At 29.9% G+C, this 19,847-nt stretch overlaps 1 protein-coding gene and 2 long non-coding RNA genes across 4 annotated transcripts in view; all 3 read left to right on the plus strand.

Annotated features, from left to right (window-relative positions):
* The first annotated feature begins 2,918 nt into the window (after nt 1-2,918).
* Nucleotides 2,919-4,788, plus strand: LOC129981895 (uncharacterized). The gene is made up of 3 exons (XR_008785383.1): nt 2,919-3,042; nt 3,414-3,498; nt 3,753-4,788. It is a non-coding gene; the product is annotated as an uncharacterized LOC129981895 (long non-coding RNA).
* A 2,297-nt stretch (nt 4,789-7,085) lies between these two features.
* Nucleotides 7,086-13,197, plus strand: LOC129981894 (uncharacterized). Its single transcript, XR_008785382.1, has 3 exons — nt 7,086-9,803; nt 9,886-10,067; nt 11,166-13,197. It is a non-coding gene; the product is annotated as an uncharacterized LOC129981894 (long non-coding RNA).
* Nucleotides 13,198-18,740: 5,543 nt separating this feature from the next.
* The window catches only part of LOC129980924 (calcium-activated chloride channel regulator 1-like), a 48,677-nt gene continuing 47,570 nt past the window's right edge, over nt 18,741-19,847 (plus strand). For both annotated transcript variants that reach the window (XM_056091413.1, XM_056091412.1), the window contains exon 1: nt 18,741-19,067. In XM_056091413.1, the coding sequence (XP_055947388.1) occupies nt 18,909-19,067 (159 nt within the window). In that variant the 5' untranslated portion in view covers nt 18,741-18,908. The remainder of the gene's footprint in view (nt 19,068-19,847) is intronic.

Raw genomic sequence — 19,847 nt, forward strand, 5'->3', positions numbered from 1 at the left:
TAATATTCTTGAAAATTTTAGCTCCACTTAGGAGGAAACGTCTAAAAACAATTTTCTCCTGGGATGCTTTTTATATTATCTGAATAAAGCTTCTTTGATTGATTTAAAAGTACAGCTACATTGCCAAGTTTTGGGTTGAAATTTTATCAGTCATGACTGCTGCTACCTGCGATTGAATTATTAAAGCATAATGAATGTGAATATATATAACTTATTTGTGTGTTAAAAAAAATGAAATTCTTTACAGGTACTAAAGTGTACCTTGAATGAGTCAACACAATGCTGCAGCATAGTTAAATATATCACATCTTCTCAAAATTAAAAAATGCAATGATTTAAATATATGGAAGTTGGTATATGATTTTGTGACAATAAGTGTAGTTTTATGTCAAATATTAGTTTCAGTCGGTTATAAACAAAGCGTGTAAAACACAAATTCGATTTTCGTATATCTATTGCAAAATGCTTTGTATAAATCGCCAAGGATCACACGGTATATTACTTAAAATTCACCTGAAAGATCAACATTTCGTTACTATTCGCGGCTCTATCCAAAGTTCACAATTTAAAGCTCAGGGAGAGGAGCAAGATTTTATTGGAAAGTATGCTATAAAGTTTGAAAGAGGCCATCCCAGCTGGTTATTTGTCTTGAAAACTGCACAGATTTTAAATAGAATCCTTACCTAGTTTTCACCAATGAAAAAAAATTATGAGGTGAAATATGTGATGAAACAACGAACAGTTTTGAATTTTAGGGAAAAAATATAATTATTATTGGAAATTAGGAAAAAAAAAACTTCAAGAAAAATGTGCACGATTTTTAGATTGAAATCATTAAAAAAGCATCAAATTTTTTGAATGGATGTAAAATTTATTTTTGTGCAATAATAATTTCAGATATCATACGCCAACTTAATTTGTAGTTAATTAAAATTTTAAATAATATTTTTAAAGGTCGTTCCTAGGGGCACATTGCCTACCCTTTGTAATTAGGCAAACGTCTGTATTTCAATCTAAGCTGTCATTTCTAAACAATGCCACACATCAACTTTCAGACTATTTTTCATTACAAAACAAAAACTAATTCTGGAAATCATATCTAAATCAAACATTCTGTTTTTTGAAGGGGAAAAAGATTAAGCATTACACAATAATCCAAAATAATTTAATCTTCTTCATCACAACTAATGAAAATATAACAAAAAAGACATTCAATTAACAAAATTAAATTCTCTAAAGCGTAATATTTTCATTCGACACGAACTGTTTCTACATCTATAAAATCCCATGTCTCTGCTTCTCGAAGTTCTGATATTCATAATTTAAATAAAAACTCTGAAAAACCAAATTGATTAAAAAAATACAAATCTTACTGATTAGTGAATCACCCCATTCCATTTAGAAATCATAAACAAAACAAATCAGGATCATACATTTACAAATTATTAAGCGTAAATTCTTTATCTAAAAATTTAAATAAAACTTGTGTTCTAAAAATTTTAAATCTACAGAGCTTATACCATGCTGTTTTAAGGCTAAAGCATTATTTATTTATTTAGTTTTAGCAATTAGAATTAATTAATAAATTTTGTTTATGCAGATTTAGTTAATAACAAATATATTTTTTAGACCACATGCGGCCATTATTACAATTGCTATTATAGGTAAAATAATACTAGAAGCTGCTAGTTTTTTTTTTTTTTTTTTTTTCTTCCTAATCACTTCAAATGCTCAGATATAATCCTCGTCATCTGACCGCGGTTCAAAATTTCGAGATCCGTCCCAAGATAGCTTTAGTGTTGCTTTAAAACGGGACGTTAATGAAAAACTAAACTTGGGCTATGCTGATTTTGGTACCACACTTTGAGGATGATCGTTTCGTATTTAATTCTTCGAAATTACTCACACAAAGTTCTTTTAGTTTACCATATATTTTAAATGTGTTTGTGATACGAAGAGCATTTTCAGCCGAATGTATATTCCAATTCACAATTTTCTGATCTTAAATGCAGTAACTCTTACAAAGCAATAGAATTAAAGAAATAAAATACATTACAGAAAAACATAAAAGTTACACAAAAATCATTTGTATTAACGTGTCGTTTTAAAGCAACACTAGGATTATTATGAGACGGACCTCGTCATTTTGAACCGCGGTCAGATGATGAGTACGACAGCTGAGCTGGCACCTCCCTTTATAAGCTTTCGCATCACACCAGTGGGAGGTCGTTCGGCTCCGACCCGACCGATTTAAGGCTCACCACTTCCGTTTACACGACGGTTCTTCAGTGGAATCGGAACTCGAGCGTGAAACCAACGGTTCCGAAGCCAAGACCTTACCACAAGTTCATCGCGCCCCTACACGAAATTCAATTAAATGTATAGTTATATAATGTCTGTTCTAGCATTATCTAATAGAGTCATGTGAACATATTTCAGCTAGGGTTTCCAGGATTTGAATCCACCTCTTTTCATGGCTTTCTTTCATTAGCTTCTATGCTACTGTATTTTAATCAACATTAAGATCATCATTGCATACAATGAAGGAATGGCAGATAATTTTTTTCCATCATTATCTTAATTTTGTACGGATTGATTTGTTTTGCTGAGCCAGATTTAGTATGCTTCATTAAACATATAATGAAATGAATTTTCTAAATGAGCTGGCAGTTTTTTTTTTTTTTTAAATTTATAGCTTAATATATTTCTTTGCAATTACACCTTGGAATTTGAATCTAGCTAACTAGCTTTTTTTTTTCACCCCTATGCCTCTTGAGTGGCACCTTCACAAAATATTGGAAGAAGAGAATGGTTTATTATTAAACTCCACCTCCTTACATCCCGATAAAAACTGCGATTTCATTTTGCATGACTTATTAGTTGACTTTTTTTTCACTCTTTTCGTTGAAACTTGGATTAAGAATTTAACTTGATACTATTTTTTTTAACCATTTATTAGTTTTTATAAAATGTCTGGATATTAATTTTGTCTCATTTTGGTCTTAAATGTTACGTCGGAGCTTTGATGTTTTTATGAAAAGCGTAAGTATTGAACTCGTGAACATTTATTCATTGAATAAATAAGTGCATAAGCTATTTTGTTTCTTTATACCTGCATTAAATTAGCTATGAACTTTGTTTAATTAATTTTTTTTATTCGTTGAGATGGCTAAGATTTTTTTTTAAACAAAAATATATTTCTTTACAATAAATTCTTGACTACATATATTACCACTTTTTATTATTTAAAAATATTTTAAGTAAAAGTATTCTGTAATTTCTGTTTATTAGAAAGTGAAACCCCAACTATGAAATTTCTAGTATAGTGAATGAATTTTTATTATTGGAAACCAATTTAATTAAGTTAGCCAACCCTAAAGATTGAAACGGTTTTTTTTTTTCTTTTCTTTTAGAATTTTGGATCTAAACTGCTATGAATTATCGCCTAGATTCTTCTGTGATTCAAATAGAAATGTCAAGCGCCAACTCATTAAAAAGGTGAGACAATTTGAAATATTTCAAACTCCTTAGCATTACATTGATAATGTATTTTTTTCTATTTGAAGCACTTCAATACTTCAAACTATTGTTATTCAGTACGAAAGCAAACTTAGTACAGATTTTTGTATTAAATTAGTCTGTCAGCTATCGCATTTTCTGTAAAATTATTTCTTGCGAATTAGAAATGCAAAAATAAAGCACACATATTTTTAATTTGCGCAACGATTAACATCAGGATTATTTTTTTTCAGATATAATATCTTAAAAGAAAGATAAATCAGAATAAGAAGTGACATTTTGTGCCTTTTTATTTAACCCTGTTAAAGCTATGGAATGTGCCTGGAATTAAAGCTTTGCTGCCATCGTTGTCGAAGAAAAATGAAATTATTGAAAGTTGTCAATCCAGAGTTCAGTACCCAAATCGTAGTTTCTTCATTGTCGCAGAAAATGAAATTCTTGCAAGCTGTTAATTGGGAATCCAACATCGTAATTGATTCATTGTCGCAGGCGATGGAAATTCTTGCAAGTGGGTAGTCGAGAATCCGACATCTTAATTGCTTCGAAGAAAAAAAATCAACATTTCCAAGAAATCTGCAGTGTACATTTATCGATGATAGAGCAAAAAATTTTCTTTTGTTCATACCTCTGTCACACGGGATTACATTTGGTAAGTTTATATAATATTGGCATTTTTCGACTCTCGAAGACTATTTGTGTAGAATATTTAGAGACTAGAAATACCTCATCTTCCGCATTAATTCGGAATATTAGAAGTTCAGATTCTAACGCATTCTAAAACTTTGGAATATTTCGAAGCATTTTGAAGGGGAGAATCGTGTTAAGTAGGAAAGTTAAGGAAGTAGTTAAGGAAGAAATACTAAATCTTATAGTATTAGTGCACCTGCAATAAGAATTGAAATCCCTTGTTAAAAAAAAATTCAGGATATCTCGGATATGGTTACCTAACTGAACTGCTATAGTGAATTTACCAAAATACGTTTTCAAAATCTACGGTCATAGTTCTAATTGGATGTCGCTGCTAGTTTTTAGACCGATGGTTTTAATAATCAGTTTATATACTACCTATTGTCCAAACTGTTGCATTTATCAGATATAATTTCATCTCGACCTAATCTTAAAGCATATTAAATGCTCTAATAGATATATTGCTATAGGATATTTTGTCTTAAATTTTTCAATTTTATTACCAATGCTGTACATAATCGAAATTAGATGCATTCCTTCAACGGATGTCGTAATTCGAACTGCAGTATCTGAATTGCGGTATCATAGACACCTGGTTATTAAATACAAACTAAATTATTTCAAAATTTAATATTCAGAAGTCATTCTCCAATCAAATTTGGCTACTTTTAAAAATTTTTGTGCGTATCGTACCAAAAGCACACGAATACTTATTCGTTTTATGGTTGATTGGTATTTAAGTTGAATCAAATCTTTCTATGCTAAGCAAGATTTTTTTTCCGTATACGGAAATAGTGAATGCATGTAAAGTTAAAGTAATAAAGCTTGCATATTTTTTAATTATGGAGTTTTAATAATCTAAATCTATGATTATGGAAGGGAATGAAATAAAAATAAGGATAATCAAAAATTTCGGAAAAATAATCTAGATAAAATGCATTATGAAAACGAAAACTATTTGGATTGTGGCTAAAATTTTAAAAATAACTTTGTCTCGTCTTTGGAGTAGCAGCTATTCCCGAAATGAGGATAAATGAATTTTTAATTTGATAATCATTTTTAATGCCTTTTTAAGTCGGAATGAGTTAATATAGAATTTAAATAAGATTAAACACTGATGTTTACCCCAATTATTTTTGAATCTAATTACAAAAGTTTGATTAGTAATTAATATTCTAATTAAAAATGTATTTTAATTTGTTCATTACAAATTCCATAACGACTTTACATTAAAAATTTGAATTCAAATTTATGCATGCCCCCTTAACTTTATAGATTTGTCCAATTGTTATAAAACGGTAAGATTCAATAAACATTCAATTTTGTTATGGGAAAAATCGGCGTACTTAAAGAAACTAATCGTTACTAAAAATTTAAAAAAATAACTTGCAGATCTTTTTTGCTATTAGAAAAAACAATATTACCGTGGTATCATTTTGCATGCAATTTAACTCAATTCCTTACACTCCCCGTAATTTTTGACGCTGAAAAGCAAAATTTAGACTGAAGTAAATTAATTGTAAAAGTGAATTGATAATCTATTTTATGTTCAGTGATATCTCTGTACAGATAAATGTTGATACTGAAATTGCTTTCCAACAATTTATTGGCTGAAACTCTGTAAAAATCTTAACTTAATTATACATCCATTTGATAAGAAATCCGAAAATGTAGAAGCAGGGGTTTCAGATGGGAAAACCGCAAATATTTTTCAATATCGTAGAATTCTTTCCTTGATGCATTTCGGAAAGTTATTCATTCATGTATCGAAATATCACTTCCTAAAACTTACAAACGAAATTTAAATCTCGTTCATTGTGTAGAAAAATAATTTTCCCCCTATGAAATCTATAAAAAATATCTGAAGGTAAATCTAATATTAATCCAATTTCCAAACTGCATATATACTGCTTAGCTTGTAGACAAATGGTTAAAGGTACAAGCAAGAATACCGCATTAACAATCTTTAGTCGGTTGGTGAATTCTGAAGGAAAAGCAGACTTTTAAATTCATATACCGTTGCATGTTGTACTAAATCATAAACTAGAAAGCTGTTTCTGAACAGGTTACCCAAATCCTGTGCTATTCACACGAATTCTAATCCGGCGTGTCAGATTAGTTGAAATGAGTATAAATTGCGTCGTTATTATAGTATTTTCTATGTAGGCTTCAATTTATTTCGGCGAGAAAAAGGTTTATCTGAAGTAATTCTTTAAGACTGGAGACTCGGGGTTCTTCCTCTGACTGATAAGTGGGGCAATGTATCAGTGATATGTAAAATGAAGATCTGTCATGGCGTATTATGTGTAAGTTGAATGCAGAGTGCAATACAAGCAGTTAAATGGAATTTTCGAAATGTGTATAGAGGGAAGGAACTGTGGAAGTAGAATGTGGCTGTGGGCATATGTGTGATGAATAGTGGATTGTGACACAACATTTTAAAGACAAATGGTATGTGCGTTTAAGTAGTGTGGATTGTGGGGCTTTTTATAGGTGTGGGCAATGTATGGAAGTGTGTGGATGGTGGGGCTGTTTTATAGGTGTGGGCAATGTATGGAAGTGTGTGGATGGTGGGGCTGTTTTATAGGTGTGGGCAATGTATGGAAGTGTGTGGATGGTGGGGCTGTTTTATAGGTGTGGGCAATGTATGGAAGTGTGTGGATGGTGGGGCTGTTTTATAGGTGTGGGCAATGTATGGAAGTGTGTGGATGGTGGGGCTGTTTTATAGGTGTGGGCAATGTATGGAAGTGTGTGGATGGTGGGGCTGTTTTATAGGTGTGGGCAATGTATGGAAGTGTGTGGATGGTGGGGCTGTTTTATAGGTGTGGGCAATGTATGGAAGTGTGTGGATGGTGGGGCTGTTTTATAGGTGTGGGCAATGTATGGAAGTGTGTGGATGGTGGGGCTGTTTTTTATAGGTGCGGGCAATGTATGGAAGAGTGTGGATGGTGGGGCTGTTTTTTATAGGTGCGGGCAATGTATGGAAGAGTGTGGATGGTGGGGCTGTTTTTTATAGGTGCGGGCAATGTATGGAAGAGTGTGGATTGTATGATTTGACATTAGGTAATGCATGAGGTGAGAATGTTAAACTATGGCAATAAGCATTGTTTGAAATGAAAATAGATCTAGGTGACTGTATTAAATAAAACGGGTCATTGCAGTTGTAATACGCTGATGTGTCAGATGCGGGTGGGGATTTGCAGATTCGTTAGAAATAGCAGAATTATGACTAGTAGATATAACTCGTGAAAGGTTTCGGATAAGATCTTTTTTGTAAGGAGGCCGGATTTTATTTTCGTGTTTCAATACAATTTTTCTTTCGTATGTTATACGAGTATTTTCCAATTTCAATTAATGTGTCATTTTAAGAAGTTTAGTTTCGCGAGTGATATTGGAGGTGTATAGTGTGTCGACATCGTTGAGACGACGAATCTGAGACGTTAAATTTAAATGGGAAATGGAGGGGGATCTATAACCTTGTCAAAAATCTTAGCTTTTAAAATTCTATGGCGATTTTTACAAATGCCCACCAATTTGAAAACTTCCCTGAATTCCGTATCTTACTGGGTCCAACTTTAAAAAAAAAAGTCTCTGATTTAGACATACTTCTAGAACTGTTCAAATTAATGGACGTTTTATGGGATATTGGATAAAAGCTTTACAAATTTTCATCAATGAAATATTAAACCAGAAACTATCTAAATCAACTGAACCGCTAAAAAAGTTGATAGAATATAGGGAATTCCTTGCAGTTGGATCTCACTGAAGTTGACAGTTGCGGTAATATTTTTAGAACTTTTATAAGATTTGATATTACTTATGAATTAAATATGTATTGCAGAATACAATATTCATTTTTCAGTAAGTTCTCGTTACTTAGACAGGCAACATTTTTTGTTTCGAAATCAAAACTCATTAAATGGAAATTGCAAAGGCTATAAAACGGTTAACGTCTTTTGGGTTTCTTTTTATTATTGCACTCGCCCACTCTGACTCAATCTAAAGTAAAATTTACTAATTACTTGTTAAGATTTGGATATATCTTTAATTCAATCATAAGACAACTCCGAAATTGACTTTCACTTATTTTCTTAATTCGTATATATTTCTAACCGTCTTAAAACTCAACAATTCCCTTTTCATGATCAAATATATATCTCGGATTATTTTTCATAAATATTTTCTTTTTCATTAATGTTCCGTAACCGAAATTTTATGACCCTGGGATATAATGCAAAAATTAGTCTTAAAGGCCTCATTGTTTTAATATTGCATATAGACTGTCTTAAAGCATGACGGAAGAGTGCATCTTGCTTGCCATAGAAGAGCTTAATCCAACCTCGATATCTATCGCCATAAACCGAATAGTATTTGAGCTTCTAGCACGATACAAGCTATTGTTTTATTTATTAACTAGATCCACTTGGGAAAACTAATTACCTCATCGTCAATTTCGAAATTATTTTATATGCATTATATAGCCAGATCTGTCATATAACAATTCATGTATCAAAATTCGGATTGAACGTGCGTTGAACAAATGCATCGAATTTAGATTACTTTATTGAAATTAGCTTAAACGGAAGTATTTATTGAACAGAAACTTTTTGCTGGGATAGTAAATTTATCGGATGGAACATTCAAGATATTTAAAAAATGGGATAAGTTTAAATTGTATCGGATATAAATATAACAATTCGGACAAAACTAGTAATAAACTGATCTCTTGACTATCGGTCTCAAGAATGATTGCGACGTCTATTTAGAATTAAAACGAATTATTGAACTGCTGTCTTTGAAACTTATTTTGATAAATCCACTGTAAAGATTCTGTTGGACCATTTCAGATATATCCAGCTTTTTTTCAACTTTATGGGATTTCACTTTTTATTGAAAGATTCAAAATTTACTTAATGATTAGTAACTTTTAATTCCTTAAAGAATTGAGTTTCCTTCTATTAAATTCAAGAATTTAAAATGTCTTAAATGATTCGAAAGATTTTAAAATTCCTCGGATCTGAACATCTGATTCTGAAAGAGAAGTGATGTCTTCCTCTCAAAATTTTTCTCAAAGGTGGTATCTGATTAGTAAGGATGCCACGGCAATTATATGGACAAACTTGGTGTAGGTTCTGTGTGATAGAGGAGAGCAATAAGGTAATTTTTCTGAGCTATCTTCGATTAATGAATAGGGAGTGAAATCGCTGAGAATCTGCTCAAGTCCCAAAAGTTAAAAATATATCTTAAAAAGCGGATGGGCATTGAAGTTATTTTCAACTGAATGTTTTTATAATGGAAATATTTTGATTCGAAATTATTTTCGAAGAATGCTGGTGGGAGATAAACGAACACCCTTCACTTTTGTGTCTACTCCGATAAACAGAAGACGCTGTCAAATAATTCAACGATATAAACTCGCTTGCAGTTATCGATTGCAGAAAAATGCTGCAGATATTCCTTATTGATGGTATCATTGTCCATATGGATGACCATTATTCATCTGCAGTGACTGTCATCTCAATTCGAGAAACGAATCCAATCGACATTGGCTATTATGGATGAACAGGAAATTTTCTCAGAATATCGAATCGAACTAGGTAAGTCGATGAATTCTAATTCCAGTATATTTAATTTCTATTGCATATTCCATACGCTTTAATTTTTTTTTTTCCTTTCAAGGTATTAAATGGTTGTCTTATCCCCTTATGGTTTCATTGCTGGATAATGGAAGTCGTCAATCACCGGTAGCAAGACTTCCTCGGTACTGCAAGCATGTTCGTACGAAATGGGCTATGCTGGATGCGCAGGCACTCTTTCCTCAATGGTATCTGTGAACTGTCAATTTAAAAAAAATAAACAAGGTAAACATCTGGATTTTGTAATGATAAACCGAGACTGCATTTAAAAAATCTTTTAATTTTTCTCTTTCGTGTGTGGAGTATAGAAAGTATTGCAATCATTAAAGAATCTGAACTCCAGATTTTGACGAATCTGTTTCAGACTTCTCTGCTTTCGAAAAAACGCATTTCTAGCATAGGCTATGAACACGATAATTTAAATACTTTGAGCCAGACGGTTGAAATGTGGTATATAAAATTATGCAATTTGCAGATTTCTATCAAATTTTGAAAGAAATTAATTAATGGGAAACTTTTCTGGCTGTTCGATTACAAGTAAACTCAAGAACTCTAAAATGCAAAGAACGTGGTAAACAAAATTTGGTACTCGAGTGTAGCATCCAATTCCAAATTATTAAATTTGAACCAAATCTGTCAATGTTGATTGTCGTCGCATATGTGTATGCTTAATAACTTATAAATGGAATAACTTAAAACAATTTAGTATGTTATCTTTGACTACAACGGTAATCCCGTTTCCAATTTTGGTTGCAAAATTTTTTTTGGCCGGTAGAAAAGGCGTTCAAAACATATTTACTGAATCTATCATGTGAATATTACATTCAGTCCAAAGATTTATATTTTACTGTTTGCTAATGGCATGCACGGCCTTTTGCTGCCTTGCCTAAAGTGTATGTTATACCCTGAGGGGGGATAAAAATTAAAGAGAATGCAAATAAGCTTTAAGAAGGCAACTCCTGCTGGTTTTAAATATCAACATTTTTATTCAGCGAGATGTTAATAAATGGTACTGATTACCGAGGTTCAGATAGAGCAAATATTCGGATATGTACAAATCTTTTAGGGTAGGTCATCTTGAAAATTTGGAATTGCATAATTTTAAATTTTACTGCGATCAATTTTTATTTCAAAAAGACGGTAGAGTTGTTGGTGAGTCTTACAAGTTTTCTACTTATTTATATTCAATTCAATCGATATTGCAAGCCAATTCTATTTTCAGATAAATTCTGATAGATTTAATAAGTATTTCCTCTCCAAAATTTTTATACACGTGAAAGATAAAATATATCTGTTAAAATCTTCTTAAACTCTTTTTTTCAGGTTTCTTGATATCTTTAAACCGAAGAAAACCTTGTGGCTTCTACTAAGCAACATTTTATCTTCAACTACCACCAGGATTGAAACATCATGGATTCTTGCAAGTAAATTTTGGTCGATGATGAAACGGATTTAATTGACAAAATATTAAATTGCAAAAACTATCAAAGTTCATGCATGATAAAAACTATTTCTGTGTTGAGAATTCTTTCATATCAAACGCTTCTGCAATTGGAAATGTGATCCTTCAGGTAGTCGGATTATTTTTAGAAATCGACGAATCTTTTAAAATATTTATGGTTCGTATTTCTATTGCCAATGATATTGAACGTTTGTCTATTTTGTAGAATTCTTAAGATGTCATACAAAAAATTCTCCTTTGTTTATGACAGCTTGAATAGTTGGTGTTGCTTCCAAACGGATGTTAATAAACCCATGAAATAAACGGAAGTTTGATGTTGCATACAGAATCTAATTATAATGGTTTTGTAATATTTAAAACGGGCATTTCTCTTCTCTCAATATTTCGTTTTAATTCATTGCTCCGAAGTTTTGATTTGGATAGCACTACAGGTTATGATGAATATCAATATTCATTTTCAATTCTTTTTAGAATAAATTCTTTTTGAAGTCTCTTTATTGTGAAATGTGATCATTGGCTTAGCGAGTTAAGTGGCGCTCGAAATAGCTTTCTTTGTCCCAATCATTTATGGTTGAGCAAATATATATAATATATTAGTACCCGACCTGGCATTTTCCCCCCTTTCATGATACTCTAGTTCGAAAAATAATTGCATTAATGTTTTGTTCTGATGGCGCCAGGGGCACCGCCTATCCCCCTTGCTTTGGTCACTACGCCCCTGTGAATTTATGTATTAAACAATGTTTAAAATTTGCTATGCTTGCTTCCCTGAAGAATTGAAATCGTAATTGTTTTACTCTTCCGCAATTAAAATATTGTGTCTAAGAAAACTCTATTTATAATCTTGTCTTAATAAGATACTGTTTATAAAATTCAACTTCTCTTTGTAAGCAATTCTCATTTACCTATCAATTGTAGTAAAAGTTGTTCTGTAATTGTAATTACGGTGGGAAAAAATTCTCTCGCCTATTTACTTTCGTAATCCAATCTTTCATAATTTATTAATGAATGTCACTGGAGTGATTTGTTTATTTTAATGGTCAACTGCCATTCTAAATGCTCTTAATTTTTTTTCCATCAGATAGTTTTACTCAATGAATCGGCAAAATTTCATGGCTGTCGTTTCCATTTACCTAGTAATCTTTTCATTTAACACAAAGTGGGCTGAAGTGAAATTTTATTTGTTCAGTTCTAGAACATTTTGCTATTGTCAAATATTCCATTCAACCAAAATATTCCACTTATTTGTATAATTCAATAATTGGCTCATTACAGTATTTCTCTAAATTTTGTTTGTTACAAAAATATATAAGCAAGGTTGTTGCTATCTGTATCTGAAGAATATCGTAAACAAGACAATGAAGCGAAATCTATTTGCTTCCATTAGTTGGCTCGATTTAAGAATTTAATTGTTCATTAAGTTCACTTTATGATCAAGTTTCTGTAATATGTGGTGTTTATCGAGGGAGGAGGGAATATCTGTGCCAAATGGGAAAGATGAAGCAATGTCTATATAACTTGTATATAAAGTCAATGTCATTTATAACTTATATATAAACTGTACTTCTAAAAGATTATACTGTATATGCGTATATACTTGTAAGACTTTGTTGTGCATATTTTCTGGATTATTGGTAACAAATATTGACAATCCTTAAAAGGTAGTATAGAGCTGCACTTGAAATTGTGTTATCAATTGATCATTTTATAATTGCATTTTTAAATATTCCCTTCTTACTGCAATAGTGTCAGATTCGTGCATCAATTTCCAGAAAGTTTCATTTAAATCTATATTTAAAATAATTTAATGCAAGAAAAGTTTATTTGTACATGCATAAATATTTCATGTTCCCTTCCCATTTTTATGTGGATGGAAATTACTATTAGTAATAGCAAAATATCAGATAATTAAGAATTTAAGCAGATTCGTAGCTTAAAGATTAATATATTATAACAATTTCCAACTTGAAATATTTAGAATCGTTAATTGTTATGTTTACAAAAAGACTGACTGTTAATATTAATGTCCGAGATAAATGCTTCTTAATAAACTCTATTTTCCATTGATTTCAACAATTTAAGCTTTAAATTATTCAGGACTTCTGGATCGAAATTTAAAGAATTTATACCGTTTAGGCACAATTTTAATATTTAACATCTCTTAAAATATTTAACTGTAATCTATATAAAGATACTAGCCAACATTTAAATCTTTTTGTTGCATCCATTCGCATATTTTTGAAAGATTTCATTTGGAATTCAATATAAAAATGCTCCTTTAAATCTATTTAATTTCCATCGGATTTTATGTAAAGTTGTTTATTTGCAGAAAATTAATATATTCATTTAACTCCGTCCATTTTTTTAATATTCGCTGTAAGGGATTCTTGATTGACTCGGCCGGCCAGCCAATCAAGAATCCTATGGATTTTCGGAAGCATTATTTGATCACCATGCCTGATCACCATGGTGATCAATATGCATTACGAGAAAACGTATAACGGGCTCGCGCAACAAGTAAAAGCCAAAATTATGCTGTTAATTTTACAAGTAATATATTACCGTTTCTATTAGAAAGATCGAATGGATGTGACAAATGTATAATAGCGCAGGTGTAGTTAAATTTTCAATTAAAAAAAATTAATGCAAAGCAGCTAGGAATATTATATCGGTTTCTTCTAAGCTATATTAATTTTTGATAATTCTCCCTACAAAATTCCTACATTTTTTTAAATTTTTCCAAAGTTCTGGAAAAAATAAATGAGATTTTTAAATTCATAATGCTTATCAACAATTTGTATCAATATATTTTAGATGCTCTTTCATTTATATATTAGTCTTGTATATTCATCTTCAGAATACTTGAATATCTGTATTATGCCTTACGCGAATGCTTTATTTCGAGTTTTTTTAATAACGCAAGTAAATAGTAAATTAAATTTATGTTGAATTATTTTTAAATGCATGTATAAATTTCATAGTTGTGATTATATAAAATTTATTCACTGTATATCAAAGTTGCAAATAAAGTTATAGACGTTTCATATTCATGTTGTATTTAATTCTTAATGTGTGTTCTGGATTTTTTTTTCTTAATTCTAATGTTTGCCTAATTTGATAAATTTAAAACGCCACAAAAATAAACAATTTTTGCTTTCAATTTATAACTTGTTTGGGAGATGATTTATTTGTCCTAAATGTCGGAATTCTTGTATTAAATGAATTATTCTTCAAATAATTTAAGGAATTATTTCATCAAGCAAAAATTTCTAGAATTCATAGAATTTTATGTAGACATGAGGAATTTCGTATACTGAAATGTAATAAATGTCGTGTGTACATTTTCCATTAGGCCTCGATTCTCTTCAATGTGTTACAATCATCTAAACTTGAAAATATGGGATTGCTCATCGCTTAACCTTATAATTCTAACAATAATTAATTTACTGCGAATTAAATTAGAATCAAAAATCAAGCTTTAAAAAAATTCTAAATTTGATTATAATAAATTGGAAAACTAAAGGAAAGTTGAATTTTTGACAACTATTTTAATTTCCATCTTTTATAATGCATTTGAAATATATTCAACGATAAGAATTGCTTTTGTTGGATTCCGTGAAACATTTGTAAAAATGCACATGACTAGTTATACAAGGATTGAGATGAAAGAACTGTAATTACGGTATGTTTTTCATGTCATAACGGTTATAGCATTAATTTAAAACTTGAACCTTTTGCTGATCAGCTGGTTCAACTAGAATATTGTGTTTAATTTCATTTGATGTTACTAAACAATGTAATTATAAGTATCAAATTGTAAGACATGAAAGCGGTGTTTTAATAACTTTAAATATATTCTGTTTATTGTGTAGAATTTCTTTGAATTGTGTTCTTGGAATGGAGTTCCATGCTGTCATCTGTGCCATTCTGAACTTAACTGTCCGGGTAATTGAATTTCACTTTAATTATTCTTTAAATTGGTCAAATAATAATGGAGTATTTTCCCTTTAGCTTTCGACATTGAAATAAAATGACGTGGTTAAATATTTGATGGAACAATGAAAACGATTTGAATTTCACTGCAACGATGAAAAGTATTGTTCGAAGTTTAAAAGCGTTTAAAAGTCGTAAAAACTTAGAGTAATAATGTCTAAAAGCTAATTTTAGACATTTGAAAATAATTTTAAAAAATCCTCTGAGCAATAATATTTGGTAATTAAATAAAAAAAACTCGCAAGAATTTGGATTAATTTTTAACTGAAAAATATAACTAATGTACGTATTCTCAAATTGTAAAATAAGTGGGCAGATTTTGGTAACTCGAGGCTTAACGGTTTGGTTTGTGGAGCTCCCCATCCCACCTGCGCTTACGTTTTAACATTATTAGAAGAAATTTTTATTTTGAAGTGCTTAAATAATAAACGCAACATGTTGTTTTTTAAACTCTGCTATATTTTTGAAAGTATAAGGTTCATATTCAAGCATTTGCTGTTAAATGTTAGCTTTCTACAGGACGGATCGTTGGACTTAACATTACCAAATTTGATAAATATGCTTAAAGTGAAAATTTGCCTCTTGAGAACATGTTTTTTCTTGTAAGAAAATTAAATTTGAATTTTTTTCTAAAATTTAAAGATTTTCCATGATAACTTTAGAAATGTAATTGCGCGCGCACACACGTTTTAAGGCTATTGAATAAATACAGCTTTGATGTCTGCCCTAATTTGATGCTTTGAAATTTCGTCTAGGTGGAATCGTAAGCATTAAAGCATTCATGAGAAATTTAATTGAAAGTAAACACATTCCACCTAATCTTAAAAAGTTAGTTTTAATGATATCATTTTATTTGTAGTATAAATTTTTATTGGGATGTTAATTTCTTAAAAATTAATGACTTTCAACAACGCATTTCATTGTTGCAGTGAAAATTAGTTTTCATTGCTTCTGCAATTAGTTGTTTGTTTTTTTCTCGGTTGTTAATAGCTAAAGAAATTTTGTTTATTTCTCGAGCAACGTGAAGACTAAAGAAAAATTCAGAGAGTGACGGATTAACCAGACAGTTAAGTTTTTAACGCCATTATGACGACATGGATCCATGACAAAATTGGAGTGCTATTAAATTAATGGCTTTAATATTTGAAGCAATTTAATGCTTGAAAACACTTTTGTCGAGAGAATCGTAAAAATCGAATTATAAATAAGCGATCGATTTAATTAAAATTGATGACAATTTTTATATTAGCTAGTGTTTAATAATTGCAATCTCATTAATCAATTAAATCCATTACACTTATAACGTTACATAGTAATAAGTGAATAGGCATTTTTTTTAGTTAACATGCCCTTTTCTAGTAATTTCGTAAATGACGTTAGCCTCGTAAGATACGACATTTAATCGATCTTGAAAATCGATCTCTGTTAAAAAAAAAAAAAAAAAAAAAAAAAAAAAAAAAAATGAAACCTCATAACTTAATTTTTTTTAAATTTATTTAGTACGGATCTTTATTATAAAATGATACAGCTTTTTGCATTTTATAAAAAAAAATACTCCTTTTTCAAATTCCAGTACTTGCATATAGTAATTTTCACAGCATTCGTATGAAATTTTAATACAGATATTTAAATCTCTTATGTATATGTTAAACCTATTTTTGTTGCCGAGTTACAAGTGTCTTTAAAAAAACTATTTAAACAAGCTTATTTTTCAGATTTAAAATTTCCGTATATTCAATTAAAATTTTGAATGTTAGAAATACTGTGATTATTGAATGCATGCTCACATTCATGCTGATTTTTGAGTGATTTTATGCAGAATTCTTTCTCTAAAAACGTGATGAAATGTGGTTATGAACTTCAAAATACCGTATTACATTTTCGCTATGCTAATAGGAGGTAAATTCAGAAATATTTTTATGCTGTTTTATATTGATTGAAAACGGCTTATTTTTTCTATATATACAAAGTTTTACATCGAATAAAATATTTAAGAAAAAAAAAATCTTTATTAGCAATTCAATTTTCGATTATTTTCGTTCCAGTTTGTTTAAACGATTTTATTGTATTTAACAGTAAATAAAGAAAACATTTTAAAAAATGCAGACCAACATAGTAGAAACTTGAAATCTGAAAAATAGGCTTTTTTTTGTAGCAAATTTTATAGGTGCATAGTTATATAATAAAGGATTAATAAACGATAAGATGGTAATTATCAAACCGATGGCAAAACGTTTTCTGAATATTTTACAAAATTTTTTAATGGAATTTAAATGATTTGAGAAGATAATCTTAAACAAAATAAATTATTTCAAATCTTTCAACAGTTAGAGGAGTTGATGAATGACTGCAATTAAATATAATTATTTTGAACGGATAAGTACATGTTAATAACGTATTGCAAAACCATTTATAATTATTTTATGATGCTAGAAATCCTCAGATTAATAACAAATATATTTACAATTTATTTTGGTCCAAATTTCATAAACTATATTTATGCTGATATATTACTAGAAAGCAATATCCATAATTATAATTAGTAAGTTTATTATTAATATTCTGAAAAAAAAATATGCAGCAATCTGATTTTAAACATTAAAGCAAATGTTTCATATCAAATTGATTATCTCACATTTTATCTGGAAAATGGTAAATTATATCTTTAGTGAATTGTCAAAATTTTGCCGTTTTCATAATTGGAAACTATACTGTTGCCTGCAATTAAAATTTTGATACACATTGCGTGTTTTAAAGTTCAAGTTTCTATAATTAGACTATAAATAATTCCAATCCTTTAACTTGTTAAACTTTTTTATAGAACTCATCAACTTGCTATATTTTGTTGCAATTTCTATAAGATTAAAGCACGAATGAAATCTTTCTTTTTTTTTTTTATCTCGTATATGAAATGTGCTTAAAAAAGTTATTGTAGTCGAAGTTCAAAATTTAATATCATTTATGGAAGGTAATACAAAATAACAAATAATATATAAATTAAAAAATACACTCTAGTACTGAAAACTTCTTTTATTCGTGATAATTTCATCAAAATATCTTATTTAAAATTAATTATTCAATAATCCATTTTAAGACTTTTACTGAATTGGTTCGAAATTACAAGATCCATTCCAAAACAGTAGTAGTAGTTTGAAAATGAAGTGTTAATACAAATAAACTAAATTTGCAAAATGTAAAACTTTCCTTCTTCTAAACAAACAATATTTCACAGCTACAGTATGTCATTTAGTAATCGCTGCCTTAGCTAAAAAGGACAATGTACTTGAGATGAAATAAAAGATCCTATTAAAAAAACTATTCAAAAATGTTTTGATTTTGTTGCGTATACTTTCAGATAATGTAACTTACTCACAGGTAGATTGCGCTTATCTATTGCCTTAGCAACGGATGCTTAGTTATCTCTTTTTTTACGACTTGTCTTTAACGAAATACCAGATTTTCACAATTGGCCATCTTTGTTTAAACAGTACACTTTTCTTACATTAAGACTAGAATAGGTGGTGTAGAAGAAAAAGTAACGGAGAGAAGAGATGTTACTAAAACGCAAACTATATCTACATCGTAAAATTATAAGCCGATAGTTACAGTTTATGATGGCAAATTACAAACTCTTCAATCTACTTATTCATTTTTATCTCTGTGTCGTGAATGTTTCATCTGTTTATATAGAAAACAACGCATATAAAGGCATAACCATATCCATTTCGGAGAGTGTACAAAAACAGGAATTCAGCATCGAAACACTAAAGGTAAGTACATTTTTAATGATTCGCCAACAACGTTTTGTGAGAATAAGATAGAATTGCGTTTGATTTATGATTTCATTTAAAAGATTTAGATTTAAAAATAAATTACTAGAAACAAGCTTATTATTTTGAAAAAAAAAAAGGATATTTTCGGCTGATTTCAATAAATGTACTGAAATTTTATTTTTATACTTTGGATTTTAAAGCTGTCTTGAATTGAAAAATTGTGTAAAAAAACTTCATTGTGTCTATCTTTATTGAATATAAAATGTGAAAATGAGATGTATAGAGAACATATTAAAACATAACGATAACAGCAGTCATTATTCAAAATCGAACAGTACTGCAAATATGTATACGCAAGATGCTCTTGAATTCATGGGTCAAACTTTAAAGGGAGGTAAAATACAGATGAAGAAGCATTTTTTGTATTGTAGTATGAGGTCGGAAATGTAAAGTGTAGGCGGAACAAGTAAATGTAAACAAGGTGAGAAAGTGCAGTGTCTACGAGACTCCAATTGATCCTGCTGAGTACCTCTTTCCAAAACTTTCAATTTCTGTTGCAACTGTTCATGAAACACTAGGTATCTTCGAAAAAATATGCCAATCAATTGCTATGCACTACTAGGCCTATATCAATATTGATGGTGGCTCATTTGTGCACTGACTGTAATATTGTGTAAGCAATGAGCTTTCTTTTCATTTCTCCAGCGTTTTTTTTTTCCTTCCCAAAAATTTTTCATTTTCATCCCCTCACTACTCTAAAAAAAAAAAAAAAAAAAA

Source organism: Argiope bruennichi, chromosome 8, assembly GCF_947563725.1.
Source record: "Argiope bruennichi chromosome 8, qqArgBrue1.1, whole genome shotgun sequence".
NCBI lineage: Eukaryota > Metazoa > Arthropoda > Arachnida > Araneae > Araneidae > Argiope > Argiope bruennichi.